General features: G+C 47.1%; 1 protein-coding gene across 1 annotated transcript; it reads right to left on the bottom strand.

Moving 5' to 3' along the window:
- Positions 1–3,649: 3,649 nt before the first annotated feature.
- Positions 3,650–15,535, bottom strand: LOC149453385 (uncharacterized). Its single transcript, XM_089688273.1, has 8 exons — positions 15,442–15,535; positions 14,355–14,466; positions 14,094–14,228; positions 13,896–14,007; positions 13,586–13,779; positions 13,275–13,496; positions 7,463–7,604; positions 3,650–5,340 (listed from the first exon to the last, which is right to left on the bottom strand). Exons 2-8 carry the CDS (start codon positions 14,430–14,432, stop codon positions 3,812–3,814), a joined length of 2,412 nt encoding a protein of 803 aa, XP_089544399.1. The 5' UTR covers positions 14,433–14,466; positions 15,442–15,535; the 3' UTR covers positions 3,650–3,811.
- Positions 15,536–20,646: the final 5,111 nt, after the last annotated feature.

Genomic DNA, 20,646 nt, shown 5'->3' with positions numbered 1-20,646 from the left:
TCACTCCTCACCGGCCTACCTCATCACAGACTATCCCCGCTTCAGTCTATCCTGAACTCAGCGGCCAGACTCATCCACCTTACCAGCCGCTCCGTATCCGCCACTCCCTCCATTGGCTTCCGATTGCCCAATGCATCAAATTCAAACTACTAACACTGACATACAAAGCCATTCATAATGCTGCCCCAAACTACCTCACCGACCTGATACCCAAATACCACCCAACCCGTACTCTTCGCTCCTCACAAGACCTCCTACTTTCTAGCTCCCTGGTCTCCACCTCCCACTCCCGACTGCAGGACTTCTCCAGGACTTCCCCCATCCTCTGGAACTCACTACCCCAATCCATCAGACTGTCACCTTCCCTCCTCACCTTTAGGCGCACCCTGAAAACCCATCTCTTCAGGGAAGCCTACCCCGCCCTTACCTAACAGCCGATCTCCTCCACGCCTCCTACCACTCCATCCCCCACAGCCACTTACTCCTGTGCCACTATCCCCTCCCTCCTAGATTGTAAACTAGAAAGAGCAGGGCCCTCGAACCCCTTGTATTTTGTTTGTTACTGTATTGTCTCACGTACTGTCCCCAACTAAAATGTACAGCGCTGAGCAAACCCTTTTGGCGCTGTATAAATACTGTATATTAATAACGATATCCCCCAAATGTCAGGACGGTACAGATATCCCCCAAATGTCAGCACGGTACAGATATCCCCCAAATGCCAAGACGGTACAGATACCCCCTAAATGTCAGAACGGTACAAATATCCCCCAAATGTCAGGACGGTACAGATATCCCCCAAATGTCAGGACGGTACAGATATCCCCCAAATGTCAGAACGGTACAGATATCCCCCAAATGTCAGAACAGTACAGATATCCCCCAAATTACCCCTTTTTGCAAAGTAGACAGTCTGACATACTTCATAAGAGGCATGGAGAGTTTTTTGAAGTTGTTATTTTTTTGTCATAATTTTTCGGAAAATGAAGAAATTAAAAAAATGATTTTCGCTATTTTTTTTTTTTTGCATACTGTCACCAGTGCAGCACAGTGTCATCATATAACTGATGTGGTGGTGATCAGGGACACTGACTGGTGACACATTTTTTTCTCTTTTTTTAAGATTTTTTTCATATTTCACTATGACCAAAGTAGTATAATATTACCATAGTAACATTGTACTACTTTGGGGAAGTGATAAGTATTTATTTTTTTTACACAATTTGCTTATAGCAAAGAATTACGTTGCTCTAAGCAAGCATTTATCTGAATGAAATTGATTCATTTTTTCTTTGTGCTTAGCTATGATTTGGCCATGGCTAATCACGACACAGCTGGGCTGTGATTGGCCCAGCTTGTGCATGTGATCGCTGTGACCATTCACAGCTAGACACACTTGTATAAAATGGATAGCATGAAAGGAAGCCATCCATTGTATACAACTGTCATGTGACCTGCTGTGATTGGTCACAGCAGGTCACATGGTACCGGCAACGGGGTCGGTACTCAGATCTGTCATCAGACACGGCCGGTGACAGATCGCGCCGCAACGCGGCCCTGCGGGCATGTGCAATGCTTGTTCCTGCAACTCCCTCCTCGTTGGCTTACCTTTACATAGACTAACCCTCAACTGGTCTCTACTCAGTGTCCTCCACCCCTCTCTGCCAATCCCTCCACTCCGTGTCCTCCACCCCTCTCTGCCAATCCCTCCACCCCTCTCTGCCAATCTCTCCACTCAGTGTCCTCCACCCCTCTCTGCCAATCTCTCCACTCAGTGTCCTCCACCCCTCTCTGCCAATCCCTCCACTCAGTATCCTCCACCCCTCTCTGTCAATCCATCCAATGGCCTCCATTCAGTGTCTTCCACCCCTCCCTGCCAATCCCTCCACTGGCCTCCACTCAGTGTCCTCCACCCCTCTCTGCCAATCCCTCCACTGACCTCCTTTCAGTGTCCTCCATCCCTCTCTGCCAATCCCTTCACCGGCCTCCACTCAATGTCCTCCATGACTCTCTGCCAATCCCTCCACTGACCCCCATTCAGTGTCCTCCACCCCTCTCTGCCAATCCCTCCAATGGCTTCCACTCAGTGTCCTCCACCCCTCTGCCAATCCCTCCACTCAGTGTCCTCCACCGGCTTCCACTCGCCCAACGAATAAAATTCAAAATACTAACAACTTACAAAGCCATCCACAACTCTTCCCCCAGCTACATCACCAACCTGGTCTCAAAATATCAACCAAACCGCTCTCTTCATTCCTCCCTCCCAAGACCTTCTGCTCTCTAGTTCCCATGTCACCTCCTTCCATGCTCGCCTCCAGGACTTTTTCTGAGCTTCTCCCATCGTATGGAACTCCCTACCCCAATCTGTCCGGCTGTCTCCTAATCTATCCACCTTTAGACGATCCCTGAAAACCTTTCTCTTTAAAGAAGTCTATCCTGCTTCTACCTAGTAAACTGCCATTTATTTCCTCCATCAGCCCATCCCCCCATCCCCCCACAGCTATTACCTTTTTTATCACTCCACCCTTCCTTCTAGATTGTAAGCTCCCAGGATCAGGGCCCTCTGTTTCCTCTTGTACCAAATTGTATTGTAACTGTAATGTCGGCCTTCATTTTGTACAGCGCTGAGCAAACTGTTGGCTCTATATAAGTCCAGTATAATAATAATAATGGATGAGGAGAAAAAAAAAAAGGAGGCATAGAGTAGGGGTGGAGGATGGAAAGAAAAAGGTGGGAAGCTGGTGGGGACAGTAAAAGGACCCCTGTTCATTCACCTAGGGGGCGCTGGTTTCAAGCAGTTCTTTATATTTGCTGGATAACTTAAATTGGGTCCACTAGAACCAGGTCTTGCAAAAACAATACTAGGCATAAAAAAAATTAATAAAAAAGGAAAGCAGTGTGCTCTATCCCCCCCCCATTTTTACCATTTATTTAGCTGCAGCACTTGCAGGGTTCTAATGAGGAAAGTGAAGGGGGCTGAATCAGCGGCTTAACTAGAAACTTCAGGACCCCATTGGGAGAAACCATGAAGGGCCCCTTCACTCCAAGCCCGGTGGTAAAACGCCAGGACCGTCGCAAGAACGACTTTTGTGACCCTGGTAGTTCCACCACTGGTGTCAGTAGTTTTTTTATGTATTTTTTTTTTACCATTAATTAGCTGCAGCACTTGCAGGGTTCTAATGAGGAAAGTGACAAGGTCTGAATCAGTGGAGTAACTAGAAACCCCAGGACCCCATTGTGAGAAACCATTTAGGGCCCCCCTGGCTGGGGCCCTTCCCTCCAAGCCCAGAGGTAATAGGCCAGGGCCCGTTCACAAGTACGACCTTTGTGACCCTGGTAGTTCTACCACCGCAGAGGCGATCAAATACCAGCGAAAGATAGATCCATTTGTGGGGGGGGGGGGGGGGAAGGACGTACATTCCATTTGGGTGCGGCGTGGCATGACCGCGCACTGGTCAGGGAAAGTGACGCAGCACCGTATCGCAACAAATGGCCTGGTCAGGAAGGGGGGGGGGATGCACTGGAGGGGTTAAAGTATGCACAATGAAAAGAAGATAAATGGGGATACAAACTGGGGGGGGGGGCAGAAATTGTATCAGGAACATCCCACCCACCACTGGAGTTTCCAAAAAATACAAGAAGCCAGAAGAAGACTCGGCCAATCAAAGGCCACCTATTCATTTATTATCACTTTTTCCAGGATGCACTGCCGTTATAAACTAAACATTTCCTTCCAACAGATGTTCTATGGACTAATCAGTTCTATTAGTTAGAAAAAAAAAAGGGGGGGGGGGGTCGCTCTGATGTCCAATCAGACTTCTTTTATCTGTGAAACATTTCCCGCAATCTGAACGCATTGAGTGACGTGTCTTCTCTGATGCCTAACAAGGTTTCGTTTTTGAGTGAACGATTTCCCGCACTCAGCACATGAATAAGGATGCTCGCCCGTGTGAATCCTCTGGGTGAGCTGTGCGGCGTGCCTTTGCTGATGCTTAACAAGGTGTCCTTTCTGCGTGAAGGATTTCCCGCACTCCATGCATGAATAAGGACGCTCCCCCGTGTGAATTCTCTTGTGTATAACAAGGTTTCCTTTCAGTCTGAAAGATTTCCCGCACTCTAAACATGAAAAGGGACACTCACCCGTGTGACTTCTCTGGTGTTGCACAAGGCTTCCTTTCGAAGTGAAGGATTTCCCGCACTCCGAACATAAATAGGGACGCTCGTCCGTGTGAATTTTCGGGTGTTTCACAAGATTATCTTCCCCGCTCTCTGGACATGAATAAGGACGCTCACCTGTGTGTCTTCTCTGATGTTTAACGAGGACTCCTTTTAGAGTGAAAGATTTCCCGCATTCTGAACATGAATAAGGACGCTCTCCCATGTGACGTCTCTGGTGTTGCAAAAGGCTTCCATTCGAAGTGAAAGATTTCCCACACTCTGAACATGAATAGGGACGCTCACCTGTGTGAATTCGCTGATGTTCAACAAGGCTTCCTTTTTGAGTGAAACATTTCCCGCACTCTGAACATACATAAGGACGCTCACCTGTGTGAATTCTCTGGTGTACAAGAAGTATCTTTTTCTCAGTGAAAGTTTTCCTGCACTCTGAACATGAATAGGGACGCTCACCCGTGTGAACTCTCTGGTGTATAAGAAGTGTCCTTTTCTCAGTGAACGATTTCCCACACTCTGAACATGAATAAGGACGATCACCTGTGTGAGTTCTCTGGTGTTTAACAAGGTCTCCTTTGAAAATGAAAGATTTCCTGCACTCTGAACATGAATATGGACGCTCACCCATGTGGAATCTCTGGTGCCTAACAAGCTCTCCTTTAGAAAGGAAAGATTTCCCGCACTCTGAACATAAATAGGGACGCTCACCTGTGTGAATTCTGTAGTGTGTACGAAGAGTGCCCTTACGTTTAAAACATTTGCTGCGCTCTGAACGAGGGAAAGTACGCTCACCCGTGTGAATTCTCTGGTGTAAAATAAGTGCTCCTTTCCGAGTGAAACATTTCCCGCACTCTGAACATGAGCACAGATTGTCCCCTCGGTGAGCTCCTTCATGGGGTGCGGAAGATTCCTCGGGATTAGATGGATCTGTTGGTCTATCTGCAGTGTGAGATCCTAAATGGACATTTGCACTCCTAGTATGTGATTGGTCAGAAGATTCCCCCTGATCAGAGGGATCCTTTGATGTCTCCGGACAGGAAGGTCTGTGATGAATATTGGGTGTATTTGGATTCACTCCTGCAGAATCCTGTGTGATGGCATTATCTTCTGACTTCCAATCAGCAAATAGAAGACTTCTCTCCGAGGAATTCCTGACATCAGCGCCATCTGATGGAGAGAAATGGAAGAAACCTCAGAATTCACAAATAACTGGAGATTTAGCTCCTCCCCCCGTCAGAGGAATAAGTGGAAATGCTTAACATGACATTATATTGAGGAATGGAGATGGGCCTTTCATATGGTGTCCAGTATCTCCTCCTCATTTGTTGGGAACATGACGTTATTTTGAGGAATGGAGATGGACCTTTCATATGGTGTCCGGTATCTCCTCCTCATTTGTTGGGGACATGACATTATATTGGGGAATGGAGATGGACCTTTCATATGGTGTTCAGTATCTCCTCCTCATTTGTTGATAACATGACGTTATATTGAGGAATGGAGATGGACCTTTCATATGGTGTCCAGTATCTCCTCCTCATTTGTTGGGAACATGACGTTATATTGAGGAATGGAGATGGACCTTTCATATGGTGTCCAGTATCTCCTCCTCATTTGTTGGGAACATGACGTTATATTGAGGAATGGAGATGGACCTTTCATATGGTGTCCAGTATCTCCTCATTTGTTGGGAACATGACGTTCTATTGAGGAATGGAGATGGACCTTTCATATGGTGTCCAGTATCTCCTCCTCATTTGTATTCTGCTACATATTTTTTAGAATTGGCAGATTAGGTAAGCATATCTCTGCTACCTGAACCTCTAGACAAAAACAGGCAGTTGACCTATGCCGTGCGGGCACAGCCCCATTGTAAGGGGAAAAGTGCTTGGGTGCACCTTTATGACACCGTCCACTACCCCTGATGGGTAGGGGACGGTGAAGCTAATGGAGTGCAGATTGCCCTTGCGGCCAGGGAAAATGTCACCAAAACCCGGAATGTACAGCTGTTTGAACACTTTCAATAGAAAGCCGCTGGGTGTGTGTATAAAACCCCCTCCCCCCCTTGCTACCACAACTCTAAGAAATATGGCAGTAGCAGTAAAAAGGTTAAATATACATTTTGATTTTTATACAAAGTTTCAAATCTTTATTGTATGGACAAACTCGGTTTGGATATTACTAGAAGTGAATAGAAGGGAGTAAAACTGATAATGAAACCCTTGTTGCATGGCGGGCCCACGGCCGGGGTATACTGCGTGAAGATCTGATAATGATCGAACTTTCCTTATATTACAATCCTTATACTCTTCCAAGGTTTCAGTTTCTTACTTCCCACCGTCAGGATAAATTACCTGTAGGATATTCAATTATAAAACGAATAAGTGGCTTCTGTGTACGAATCTAAAGCAGGCCATAGACGGGTTGAAAACCAGCTGTTCTAAAAAAAAAAAAAATCGGCCATTTGATCGGCCGTCGTTACCACCAACGCTAAATAAATTGGCCGATTTTCGCCCTGTCTATGGACGGCATTTCACCCCATAATTACTTCTGTCCCTTGCAGAGAACTCCGCTATTATATTTTATATGAAAAGTCTTGCGGTTGCAACAATGTATCCACTTGTATCCATTTTGGATACAGATGTTTTTATTCGGATACAAATGGATACATTGTTGCAACCGCAATACTTTCATGTAAAATATAATAGCGGACTGGAGTTCTTCTTTCTTCTTCTCCCTTCTTCTTCTTCCTTCTCCTTCTTCTTCCTCCTCTTTCCTCTTCTTTCTCCTTCCTCTTCTTCTTCTTCCTCCTCCTGCTTCTTCTTCCTTCTTCTGCCTTCTCCACCTTCTTCTGCCTTCTCCTCCTTTCTTCTTCTGCCTTCTCCTCCTTTCTTCTTCTGCCTTCTCCTCCTTCTTCTGCCTTCTCCTCCTTTCTTCTTCTTGCAGGTCACAGCTCATGCGCAGATTTTTTATCAATAAAACGATTGGCCGATTTGCCATCATTGCCGGGAAAATCGGCCCATAGTCAAAATCGGCCACAAATTTTCCAACACGCCCAATAAAAAAAATGTGCAAAAAGCCGGAAAAACTGCCGACCAATTAACCCACTAACGGTGCGAAAATCAGCATAAGACTCACATCCCTGGAGATAGAGGCATACTGTGAGGATGTGGAATTGGACGATGGGAAGATCTACTAATTATCAAACATTTTTTCATGAACTACAAACCTTCTACTCAGCTGTAAAATGATATTGCGACCCGTTATTTCCATAGTGTCCGCTACTTACCTGTGTGGATAGGTGGAGACATTTCTTCCTGTTCAATCTTCATAATCATCCCGACCTCCTCCGCAGACGGCTGATCCCCCTCCACATACGTCTCCTCTTCTTCCTCTTTAACCTCAACTTTTATATTAATCCGTTCTTCACCCTAAACCCCAAAATAATAGAAAATGTCTATTAACTTTCAGGTTTCTAAAAAAAAAAAAAAAAAAAGACACAAATCAGTGGAGCTCTGCGGGACCAGCTGATGGGGCGGTGTCCAATCACAGCCCACAGCCCTGTGCTGACAATCAACACAGGGCTCTGTGCAGAGGGGACGACCTCTCTGTTTCTTCTCCCTGCAAAGCAGGGAGAAGAAACAAAGATTTTTTATTTTTTGTAGTAAAAAGCAGCACACGTTACACAAATTAACACTTGTTAGGAACACACTTAACTAATGATTACCCCAAAATGTTAACCCCTTCCCCACCAGTGATGGTGTATAGTACAAGGGGGCGTTCTTTTGAGTTTATATAATAAAAGAACAAATTTCAAAAGGAGCGAAAACTGCATCTATTTTTCGACATCCTCCCCTGCTACATTTACACACTTATCCCAGCGTTTAACTCGTGCCTGGAAAACTTCGACATTGAAAGATTTGTCAGGACCCCCGAACCATCCTAGGACAGCCGGCTTCACCTCTTCATTGTTGTGTTCACCGTTCCCGCAGAAAGATTAATCTCTTGAGCGATTTCATGACAGGTTATGGGTCGATGATCCAGGATCAGGAGCTCCACGCGCTGAAGGTTCACGGGAATGACTGCTGTGGGCTGGGAACCGCCATGGCCAGTATCATCACTGACGGACGGCCATCTTTGAAATGTTTACAACATTCAAATGTCTTACTGCGGCTGAGCGTCTCATTGCCGTAACATGCTTGCTCCCCCCACATTTCAGTGGTGGACTGTCCCTTGGCGTCATTACATCCAATGCAGGGCTATGGACTGGGTATTGGTTAAGTAGATCTTCTATTCTATATCCCATAGACATAAGCAAGCACATAAGACTTGCGGCACTGCTACAGTCTCACTGCAGGAGATAATCTTTAAGTGTTCCTGGAGTTGGGTTTTAACTGTCCAATCACAGACAAGATCTGTAGGTCTACTGTCCTGCTTTGTTCAGAACATATTACACTGTCATTTCCTGGGAATTCGAGGGGGGGGGATGGGGGCATAGATCCAACCCATGGGGGGTGCATCATCACACTGGCTCGGAATCACAACGGCATAGAACAGCAACATGTCATTCAACCTGTGACCACAATTGTAGGCACACAAGAAGAGGACCTATGATGTCATGTTGTGGCAGCACCCAAATATTGCAGAGTTCCCCTTTAAACTTTAACATTTTTAAAAGCATCTGTTTGCAGAACCAGGTGATCAGATCACTTCCTCCCCCTCATTTCCTGTGGAACAATGTGTTCCAGTCTAGCAGCTGACACCTTCACTTTCAGTTGGTGATATTTTATCTAAATGTGAAACAGCAAAGGCTATGTCCTGAACTGCTCAGAATGTGTTTTGAAGGTACAAAACGTAAAGAGGAAATATATGCATTGTGACATAATTGTTGATATGTACACCATGTATGATGCTTTTCAAGGCACTTAGCTAGCAGACAAAAGTCTGGCTAGGTCAGGGGTAGGCAACCTGCAGCTCTCTAGCTGTTGTGGAACTACATTTCCCATGAGGCATTGCAAAGATTACAAAACTGACAGTTACAGCTATGATGGAACTGTCAGGGAGCGAGGAGCCAGACACACAAGGAGGTGCAATTAAAGGTAGGTTTATTAATATAAAAATAAGACAAGAGTCTATGCAAGTCCAACAGCGGAAATCGTAGCCAAAGCCGGGGTCAAGAGCCAGGAAGAATCATCGCCAGAGCCGGGATCACGAGCCAGGAAGAATGGTCGCCAGAGCCGGGATCAGGAGCCAGGAAGAATGGTCGCCAGAGCCGGGGTCAGAGCCAGGAGGAGTTTTAGCCAACGCCGAGTCGGTATCCAGGAAAGCAATGAGTAGCTAAACAGGAGCTTGCTGTTGTGCAACAGACAGGACACGAATGCAATGGACAGCCACAAACAGCAGACTTATATGTGATAAGCCTCCACCTCCTGGGAGAGGAGCCGCAGAGGGCTGAAAGCATAAAGGATCCCACAATGACATTCTTGGAGCCAGGCAAATAGGAGACCACATAGTTAAAACGCGACAAGAACAGAGCCCATCTGGGCTGACGGGGCGTCAACCTCTTAGCTTCTGAGAGATACGTCAGGTTCTTGTGGTCAGTGAGAATGAGAACCGGAACCGCACAACCCTCGAGCAGGTGCCTCCATTCCTTGAGAGCCTGAATAATGGCCAACAACTCCCTGTGTCCAATCTGGTAGTTCCATTCTGCGGAGGAAAGCTTCCTGGAGTAGAACCCACAGGGAAGTAGGGGTCCATCGGGCGACCGACGCTGAGACAGGAGGGCGCCTACTCCCGTCTCACATGCATCAACCTCGAGGACAAAAGGCAACCCAGGATTGGGATGAGACAGTATCGGAGCCGAAGCGAAGGCGGATTTCAGAGCTTCGAAAGTGAAGATGGCCTCGAATGACCACTCGTGGGGATTACTGCCCTTCCTGGTCAGATCTGAGAGAGGCTTGGCCAGCGTGGAGAAGTTCCTGATAAACTTCCGATAATAGTTGGCGAATCCCAAAAAACGCTGAATGGACAGAAGGCCACTGGGACAAGGCCACTGCAGAACCGCCGAAACCTTATGAGGGTCCATGGAAAATCCCACAGCGGAAATGATGTAGCCCAAAAAGGCAACCTCGGATCGGTGAAATTCAGACTTCTCGAGCTTACAGAAAAGCTCGTTCTCACGTAATCGTTGCAGCACTCGCTTAACATCCTGGATATGAGACTCCATGGACGCAGAGTAAACCAGGATGTCGTCCAAGTAAACCACCACGCACTGCTGCAACAAGTCACGAAAGACATCATTAATGAACTCCTGAAAGACCGCGGGCGTGGTACACAACCCGAAGGGCATAACCAGGGACTCATAGTGGCCAGTTCTGGTGTTGACCGCGGTCTTGCACTCGTCGCCCTCCTTGATCCGTACGAGGTTGTACGCAGCCCTAAGGTCGAGTTTAGTAAAGACCGTTGCTCCCTTGAGGCGGTCGAAAAACTCGGTTATCAACGGAATTGGGTAAGCATTCTTAATCGTGATTCGATTGAGACCCCTAAAATCAATGCAAGGCCTCAATTCACCGCCCTTCTTTTTCACGAAGAAAAAGCCAGCTCCTGCTGGAGAAGTAGACTTGCGAATGTGCCCCCGGGAAAGCGCATCCGCAAAGTACTCCTCCATGGCCTGATTCTCTGCAACCGAAAGAGGATACACCCTGCCACGCGGAGGAGTGGCACCAAGTTGTAAGGTTATGGCACAATCGTATGGACGATGAGGAGGCAGAGCACCGGCGCACACCTTGTCAAACACGTCCAGGTACTCCCCATAGTCAGCGGGCAACACAGAGTCCGAGGAGGCACACAACACCTTAACAGGTCCACGGATGCAACTGGCCCCACACTGTGGAGACCACGAGAGAATCTCGGCCGACCGCCGATTAAAGATCGGATTGTGCTTCTGAAGCCAGGGATATCCCAAAACCACGGAGTAGTGCGGGGAAGAAATTATCTGGAAACAGGCCAACTCTCTGTGAACAGCCCCAATAGCTACTTCCACCGGCAGGGTCTCGTGGCTAACCTGCGGCGGTTGCAGGGGCCTGCCATCTATCACCTCGAGGACCAATGGAGTAACTGGAGCCTGCAGAGGAATGGAGTACTGGGCAGCAACGAACTGTCCATAAACAACCCGCCAGCACCAGAGTCTACGAACGCCTGGGCCGTCACCGAGCCTTCCGCCCAAGAGAGGACAACGGTGATTAGCGGTTTATCTTTGCGGAAAACCGGGGACGAGGAAACTCCACCCAAGATCTGCCCAGACAGGATCTCAGGTGCGAGCATTTCCCGGACGGACCAGACAGGACTGCCGAAAATGCCCACCGAGACCACAGTACAGGCAGCGACTCTCTTGACACCGAGAGGCCCGCTCCCCCTCGGAAAGGCGAGCAAACCCCAGCTGCATGGGCTCACCGCAAGACAGGCCATCCCCAGGAGGCGTGGGAGGAGAGGGAGGAACGGGTGGGACAGAAAACGTAGGCGCCAATCGGTTAGGAGGCCTCCGCAGACGCTCCTTAAGTGAAGGCCTCTCCCTGAGCCTGGTGTCAATCAGGATTAGGAAGGAAAAGAGTGCTTCGAGCACCACAGGCATTTCTTTGGCTACAATCTCGTCCTTCAACGCATCTGAGAGACCATGAGAGAAAGCAGCCACCAGAGCCTCATTGTTCCAACCCACCTCTGCCGCCACGGTACGAAATTCTATGGCGTACTCGGCAATGGTTCGTGAACCCTGATGCATGGACATGAGCAGCTTAGCAGCAGAGGCGGAGCGAGCAGGCACATCGAATACCCTACAGAAGGAGGCAACAAAACCGGCAAACTCGTGAATCACAGGGTTATTGTTCTCCCATAAGGGATTTGCCCAGGCCTTGTCCGAGAACAGCGAGATTAGGAAGCCCACCTTTGACCTCTCAGTAGGAAAAGCGTGGGGTATCAATTCAAAATATATGCCCACTTGGTTAAGGAAACCCCGATACTGACTCGGTTCACCCCCAAAGCGCTGTGGAAGGGGGGCTGAACCAGTTATACCTCTGGGCACCAGATGCGGCGGTAGGTGCAACAACGGGAGCGACCACAGGAGTGACAACCGGCCTAATAGCACCAGGAGCAAGGTGCGCTGTGCGTGCAAGCAGCGTCTGCAATGTCTGAGCGAACTGAGCCAACAAGAGATCCTGCTGATCAAGTCTGGCAACCAACATAGGGAGCGGGGGCGTACCTGCACCGTCAGGATTCATGGCATTCGTGTAGTGTCAGGGAGCGAGGAGCCAGACACACAAGGAGGTGCAATTAAAGGTAGGTTTATTAATATAAAAATAAGACAAGAGTCTATGCAAGTCCAACAGCGGAAATCGTAGCCAAAGCCGGGGTCAAGAGCCAGGAAGAATCGTCGCCAGAGCCGGGATCAGGAGCCAGGAAGAATCGTCGCCAGAGCCGGGATCAGGAGCCAGGAAGAATGGTCGCCAGAGCCGGGGTCAGAAGCCAACAGGAGTCTTAGCCAGAGCCGAGTCGGTATCCAGGAATGCAAAGAGTAGCTAAACAGGAGCTTGCTGTTGTGCAACAGACAGGACACGAATGCCACAGACAGCAGACTTATATGTGATAAGCCTGGGGGAGGAACCGCAGAGGGCTGAAAGCATAAAGGATCCAACAATGCTTTGCAGACACCTAAGATGGATGCCAGCCCATGGAGCAGCACAAGGTCTGAGGAAAGGTAGGACCTTGACAGGAACTTGTAATCAGGTGGCTCTCAGGTTGCCTACCCCTGGGCTAGGTCAACCAGCTGGTAAATAAAAAGCTTGTTTTCCCTCAAGTTCGTGTCTGGAGTTTCCCTGGAATTCCCAAAGTTGCCATTACAATGTGATTGGACCCACAGAAAAAGGGACATATATTGATTTTAAAGAAACAAGAAAAATGGTGGATGCCCAATAAGGAAGCTGGAAATGGGGATCGGGGAGGGGCAACAAATACTGCACTTCATATATAAAAAAAAAAAAAACATTAAAGCAAGAGAATTCATTGAAGAAGGTCATCTCACAAAGTTCAGTATCACCGAGTCCACCTACCTGATGATGGTGAGGGATGGTGTGATTATCCTGTGTGGAATCCCGGGAATACAGAGGACGGGGACATCGCTCTGTTGGGTTTGTATCATCGAACAGCTCCATCATGACGTTCTTGAAGGAATCTTTGTGTCCTTCTGAAAACTCCTCCATCATATCAACTTCCTCCTCTTCCTCTTTAATCTCTTCCTTAACAGCATTATTACACTCACTCTGGTTTATACCCTGAAAATATCATATAATGAGATTAGCTGTAACAATATAGCAACTGAACAGGTATAAATGAATGTATCAGCAATTATTTATTAAATAACCTTATGTGAGATGGTGGGACCTTCCTGTGTGGAATCCCGGGAATACAGAGGACGGGGACATCTCTCTGGTGGGTTCCCATTACTGGATCCATCTACCTGATGATGGTGAAGGATGGTGTGATCTTCCTGTGTGGAATCCCGGGAATACAGAGGACGGGGACATCTCTCTGGTGGGTTCCCATGACTGGATCCATCTGTAGGAAACACACACACTGACTGAATCCATTGTTTCTATGTGTTTATCAGATGATGGGGGATCTAGGTGGACCCTCCGTACTGCTCTCTCCTTTACAATAAAGTCTCCTCTTACCCGGTGATGTGAGGGGTGGCTGATTGTCCATCATGACGTCCTTGTAGAGATCCTTGTGTCCTTTTAAATAATCGTCCACATAGATTGTGACATCCTGACACCTTATAGGAACCTAACACACACAATGATACAGTCACCATCCAGACACATTCCTTGTCTGTTACTGGAGAATGTCCCAGAATCCCCGGCACCGCTCACCTCTCCTGTCAGCAGATCAATGATCTTGTTGGCGATGTCTACAATCTTCTTGCCAGTGTTCCTCTTGGGTTTCAGGGAATGAAGTGGAAGCACTGTGATGGTTAGATGGTCACCAGACTTCACTGGAGGAAAATTCTGTTTTGAAAGAGCCACAAAAATGTCATGTAACCTCCCAGAATCCTCCTCACCTCTCCGGTCAGATCTGTGTTTTATTAATAGAGATAAGAGTGATGTCATGTGACCTCCCAGAATCCATCTCACCTCTCCGGTCAGCAGGTAGATGATCTCCAGGGTGAGGTTTAATATCCTCTCAGTCAGGTGACTCGGCTCCTCCTCCATCCTCACTGCTGTGATCCATCCAAGACTCTGATCTCTGTAGAAAGATCATATAGTGGCTTTGCTGATTATTATACCTCATAGACTAATAGAGATTCATTGTAAATCCTCCGTCAAAAAGTAAATGGTGTGACCCTAGGATGGTGTGTGTTATTATGTAACTTTATTATTAAGTTAGTGAGAAGTTCTATTTATGGAGACATCGCCCGTCCGTATACATGGATCTATATTTAGGTTATATTTATGTAATGTTTATAATAGAATCCATATATCTGTGTATCAGCTACTGTTGGAGAAAAAAAAACATCCCAGTGACTATGGAGGAAGAGGACAGACATCACAGTGACTACGGAGGAAGAGGACGGATGGGACTGAGACTACGGAGGAAGAGGACGGACGTCACAGAGACTATGGAGGAAGACGACGGACATCACGGTAACTATTGAAGAAGAGGATGGACGTCACAGAGACTATGAAGGAAGAGGAAGGACGTCACGGTGACTATGGAGAAGAGGACGGACGTCATGGTGACTATGGAGGAAGTGGCCAGATATCACAGAGACTATGGAGGAAGAGGACGAACATCACGGTGACTATGGAGGAAGAGGGCGGACATCGCGGTGACTATGGAGGAAGAGGAGGGACGTCACAGTGACTATGGAGGAAGAGGAGGGACGTCACAGTGACTATGGAGGAAGAGGACAGACATGAATATGGAGGAAGAGGACAGACATCACAGTGACTATGGAGGAAGAGGACAGACATGACAATGGAAGAAGAGGACAGACATCACAGTGACTATGGAGGAAGAGGATGTACATGACTATGTTGGAAGAGGACGGACATCACAGTGACTATGGAGGAAGAGGACGGACATCACAGTGACTATGGAGGAAAAAGATGTACATGACAGGGGGTTACTGGCTGTAAATATAACAGAAACTTGTATCAAGTACTTTTCCTTTCTTGGTGCTAGCATGTTGGCGTCAGGAAAAAAAAAATATTTTATTACCTCCTCTGCTACCAACACAGCAGACGTCTTCTCTCTCACCTCACTCAAGACTTCCTTTGTAGACCCCTACATCACTTCCTGTTCCTAAGTGACCTTACTTCCTGTCTGTATATCACTTCCTGTTTGCGCCTGACCCCACTTCCTCTCCAGTTGTAGTATCACTTCCTAGGTCAATACAATTAGGCTCTTTCTGTCCCACCATGAATTGTATTTTTGTTCCACCGAATACAATTGGAAAAGATCTCCAACTTGAGAGTGATGTCATTAAAGGGGGAATCCCGTCCTTTTTTAGTATGTGAATATGATGAGATAACACAGCAATGGTTACAATTAGTATGAACTGCCAGATCCTGGAACCGCCTTCAAAAATTGCACAGAAAAATGTTAGTTGCCATGTTTTTCCATAAAATATTTTTTCCCTCCTTTGCGTCGCGTGTTTATGTGTCTGCGAGACTCTCATTGGTTCCTCTGTAATGAAAGAGTATTTTGTGAGTAGCAGGAATACGGCGTACGTGTGTAGTGTATACACAAGTAGGTGGAGACTATTATTCCACACCCAGTATTCAAGGTAACACGCACGCCCACTTTTGGCCTCAGGCTGTCTTCTGCCTTGGGTGTCCCTCTTGATTTCATAATTCAGGAGCTATGCCCTGCTACATAATCATGGATACATATGGAACTTGGCCCAACTTCAGTCCTCCATTACCCCTAACAGGTCATGTTTTCAGCATTTCCCTCACCTTGTACAGCTGCTGTAAATCCATGACCTCTATTATACACTATATTGCCAAACGTATTGGCTCCACCCTCCAAATCATATGATTCAAGTGTTCCAATCCCCTCCAAATCATATTATTTAAGTGTTCCAATCCCCTCCAAATCATGTGATTCAGGTGTTCCAATCCCCTCCATATCATGTGATTCAGGTGTTCCAATCCCCTCCATGGCCACAGGTGTATACAATAAAGCCCCTAGGCATGCAGACTGCTTCTACAAACATTGGTGAAAGAATGGGTCGCTCTAAGGAGCTCAGTGACTCCACGCGTGGTCCCGTGATAGGTGGTCACCTGTGCAATAAGTCCATCCGTGACATTTCCTGGCTACTAAATATTCCACGCTCAACTGTTAGTGGGATTATAACAAAGTGGAAGCAACTGGGAACAACAGCAACTCAGCCACCAAGGGTAGGCCACGTCACATGACAGGGCGGGGTCAGTGCATGCTGAAGCGCACGATGCGCAGAAGTCACCAACTGTCTGCAGAGTCAATAGCTAAAGACCTCCAAACTTGGTGTGGCCTTCAGATGAGCCCAACAACAGTGTGTAGAGAGCTTCATGGATTGAGTTTCCATGGCCGAGCAGCTGCATCCAAGCCTTCCATCACCAAGTGCAATGCAAAGCGTCGGATGCTGTGGTGTAAAGCACGCTGCCACTGGACTCTAGAGCAGTGGAGACGTGTTCTCTGGAGTGACCAATCACGCTTTTCTATCTGGCAATCCGATGGATGTGTCTGGGTTTGGCGGTTGCCAGGAAAACGGTACTTGCCTGACTGCATTGTGCCAAGTGTAAAGTTTGGTGGAGGGTTGTTTATGGGGATTATGGTGGGGGGTTGTTTTTCAGGGATTGGGCTTGGCCCCCTAGTTCCAGGGAAGGGAACTCTTAAGGCAACATTTTGGACAATTTCATGCTCCCAAGTTTGTGGGAAGAGTTTGGGGATGGCCCAATACTTTCGGCAATATAGTGTATCTAAGGGAAAATCCCAAAACAAAAACTGTTCTGTATTCACAATGTTGTGTTGCGTAGGGAGCCTTCTATTGGGCATTCACTGCAATTGCACTCTTTTTGTACTTTTGCCAATAAAGAACAGGGAGTGTCTCATGCTTGTTAAAAATAAATATTACCCGCCTACCACTGCACTTTAGCTTCCAGAAGGAAGTGAAGGATTCCTTTCTCTCTTTGATACATACAGTGGGGCAAAAAAGTATTTAGTCAGCCACCAATTGTGCAAGTTCTCCCACTTAAAAAGATGAGAGAGGCCTGTAATTGGCATCATAGGTAGACCTCAACTATGAGAGACAAAATGAGAAAAAAAATCCAGACAATCACATTGGCTGATTTGGAAAGAATTTATTTGCAAATTATGGTGGAAAATAAGTATTTGGTCACCTACAAACAAGCAAGATTTCTGGCTCTCACAGACCTGTACCTTCTTCTTTAAGAGGCTCCTCTGTCCTGCACTCATTACCTGTATCAATGGCACCTGTTTGAACTTGTTATCAGTATAAAAGACACCTGTCCACAACCTCAAACAGTCACACTCCAAACTCCACTATGGTGAAGACAAAAGAGCTGTCGAAGGACACCAGAAACAAAATTGTAGACCTGCACCAGGCTGGGAAGACTGAATCTGCAATAGGCAATCAGCTTGGTGTGAACAAATCAACTGTGGGAGCAATAATTAGAAAATGGAAGACATACAAGGCCACTGATAATCTCCCTCGATCTGGGGCTCCACGCAAGATCTCACCCCGTGGGGTCAAAATGATCACAACGGTGAGCAAAAATCCCAGGACCACACGGGGGGACCTAGTGAATGACCTGCAGAGAACTGGGACCAACGTAACAAAGGCTACCAGTAACACACAACGCTGCCAGGGACTCAGATCCTGCAGTTCCAGATGTGTCCCCCTGCTTAAGCCAGTACATGTCCGGGCCCATCTGAAGTTTGCTAGAGAGCATTTGGATGATCCAGAAGAGGATTGGGAGAATGTCATATGGTCAGATGAAACCAAAATAGAACTGTTTGGTAGAAACACAACTCGTCGTGTTTGGAGGAGAGAGAATGCTGAGTTGCATCCAAAGAACACCATACCTACTGTGAAGCATGGGGGTGGCAACATCATGCTTTGGGGCTGTTTCTCCACAAAGGGGCCAGGACGACTGATCCATGTACAGGACAGAATAAATGGGGCCATATATCGTGAGATTTTGAGTGCAAACCTCCTTCCATCAGCAAGGGCATTGAAGATGAAACGTGGCTGGGTCTTCCAACATGACAATGATCCCAAACATACTGCCCGGGCAATGAAAGAGTGGCTTCGTAAGAAGCATTTCAAGGTCCTGGAGTGGCCTAGCCAGTCTCCAGATCTCAACCCCATAGAAAACCTTTGGAGGGAGTTGAAAGTCTGTGTTGCCCAGCGACAGCCCCAAAACATCACTGCTCTAGAGGAGATCTGCATGGAGGAATGGGCCAACATACCAGCAATAGTGTGTGCCAACCTTGTGAAGACTTACAGGAAACGTTTGACCTCTGTCATTGCCAACAAAGAATATATAACAAAGTATTGAGATGAACTTTTGATATTAACCAAATACTTATTTTCCACCATAATTTGCAAATAAATTCTTTCCAAATCAGCCAATGTGATTGTCTGGATTTGTTTTCTCATTTTGTCTCTCATAGTTGAGGTCTACCTATGATGCCAATTACAGGCCTCTCTCATCTTTTTAAGTGGGAGAACGTGCACAATTGGTGGCTGACTAAATACTTTTTTGCCCCACTGTATATCCCTGTAAGTTCTTTCATTGGGTTTATCAAAGTCATATACACTCAACGGTCACTTTATTAGGTCCACCTTGCTAATCCTGGGTTGGACCCCCTTTTGCCTATAGAACTGCCTTAAAGAGAGCATAGGTTCAACAAGGTGTTGGAAACACTCCTTTGATTTTGGTCCATATTGACATGAGTTAATGTTGCCTATCTATCATCTCCAACCAGTCTGCTCATTCTCCTCTGACAACATCAAGGCATTTTCCTCCACACAACTGCCACTCACTGAATATTTTCTCTTTTTGGGACCATTCTCTGTAAACCCTAGAGATGGTTGTGATGGATAATCCGAGAAAATCAGCAGTTTTTGAAATACTCAGACCAGCCTGTCTTGCCCCAACAACTATGCCATGTTCAAAGTCAGTTAAATCCCCTTTCTTCCCCATTTTGGTTTGAAATTCAGAAAGTCGTCTTCACCTCCTCCACATGCCTAAATGCATTGAGTTGCTGCCATGTGATTGGCTGATTAGCAATTTGTGTTACCGTGCAATGGAACAGGTGTACCTCATAAAGTGGCCGGTGAGTGTATAGATCTGGATTGCATTTAAATATATTTAATGTGATTTGGAGGTAGTTGTTTGTAGTAAATGTGTTCACTGTTTGCACTTGTGAGAGACCTTAGTACAAACATATTGTAATGTCAGTTTATGTGATTGTATTGCAGTTTTACAGAACTATTCACAGAAGTAAATTCAGTTTTGGAATGAAACACAACACGGCTTCTGTCAGTTTTCTTAGCTAGCTGTCAGCTAACCGTTAGTAGGACAGAATATGAACTCTTGGGTGTACATGAGGACTGAGGCTGAGAACTACTGCTAAGAAGTGTCACTTAGCTCTCCTCCCACCATCCACACTACATTCTCCAACAGCTCTCCTCCCCCACCATCCACACTACATCCTCCGACAGCTCTCCTCCACCATCCACACTACATTCTCTGACAGCTCTCCTCCCCCCACCATCCACACTACATTCTCTAACAGCTCTCCTCCCCCCACCATCCACACTACATTCTGACAGCTCTCCTCCCCCCACCATCCACACTACATTCTGACAGCTCTCCTCCCCCCACCATCCACACTACATTCTGACAGCTCTCCTCCCCCCACCATCCACACTACATTCTGACAGCTCTCCTCCCCCCACCATCCACACTACATTCTGACAGCTCTCCTCCCCCCACCATCCACACTACTTTCTCCGACAGATCTCCTCCCCCACCATCCACACTACATTCACTGACAGCTCTCCTCCCCCACCATCCACACTACATTCTCCGACAGCTCTCCTCCACCATCCACACTACATTCTCTGACAGCTCTCCTCCCCCACCATCCACACTACATTCTGACAGCTCTCCTCCCCCCACCATCCACACTACATTCTCCGACAGCTCTCCTCCACCATCCACACTACATTCTCCGACAGATCTCCTCCCCCCATCCACACTACATTCTCCGACAGCTCTCCTCCCCCCACCATCCACACTACATTCTCTGTCAGCTCTCCTCCCCCCACCATCCACGCTACATTCTCAGACAGCTCTCCTCCCCCCACCATCCACACTACATTCTCCGACAGCTCTCCTCCACCATCCA

Source organism: Staurois parvus, unplaced genomic scaffold, assembly GCF_062004578.1.
Source record: "Staurois parvus isolate SC_StPar_1 unplaced genomic scaffold, SC_StPar_1.0 ptg000449l, whole genome shotgun sequence".
NCBI classification, from domain to species: domain Eukaryota; kingdom Metazoa; phylum Chordata; class Amphibia; order Anura; family Ranidae; genus Staurois; species Staurois parvus.
This window is presented reverse-complemented; position numbering and strand designations above follow the sequence as displayed.

Excerpts from the sequence above, each read along its gene's own strand:
- LOC149453385 (XM_089688273.1), bottom strand. The coding sequence starts at position 14,432 with ATGGAGGAGGAGCCGAGTCACCTGACTGAGAGGATATTAAACCTCACC. Across the intron at positions 13,780-13,895 it reads GCCACCCCTCACATCACCGG|ATGGATCCAGTCATGGGAAC; the intron begins GTAAGAGGAGAC and ends TGTTTCCTACAG. Across the intron at positions 7,605-13,274 it reads CCATCCCTCACCATCATCAG|GGTGAAGAACGGATTAATAT; the intron begins GTAGGTGGACTC and ends TTTGGGGTTTAG.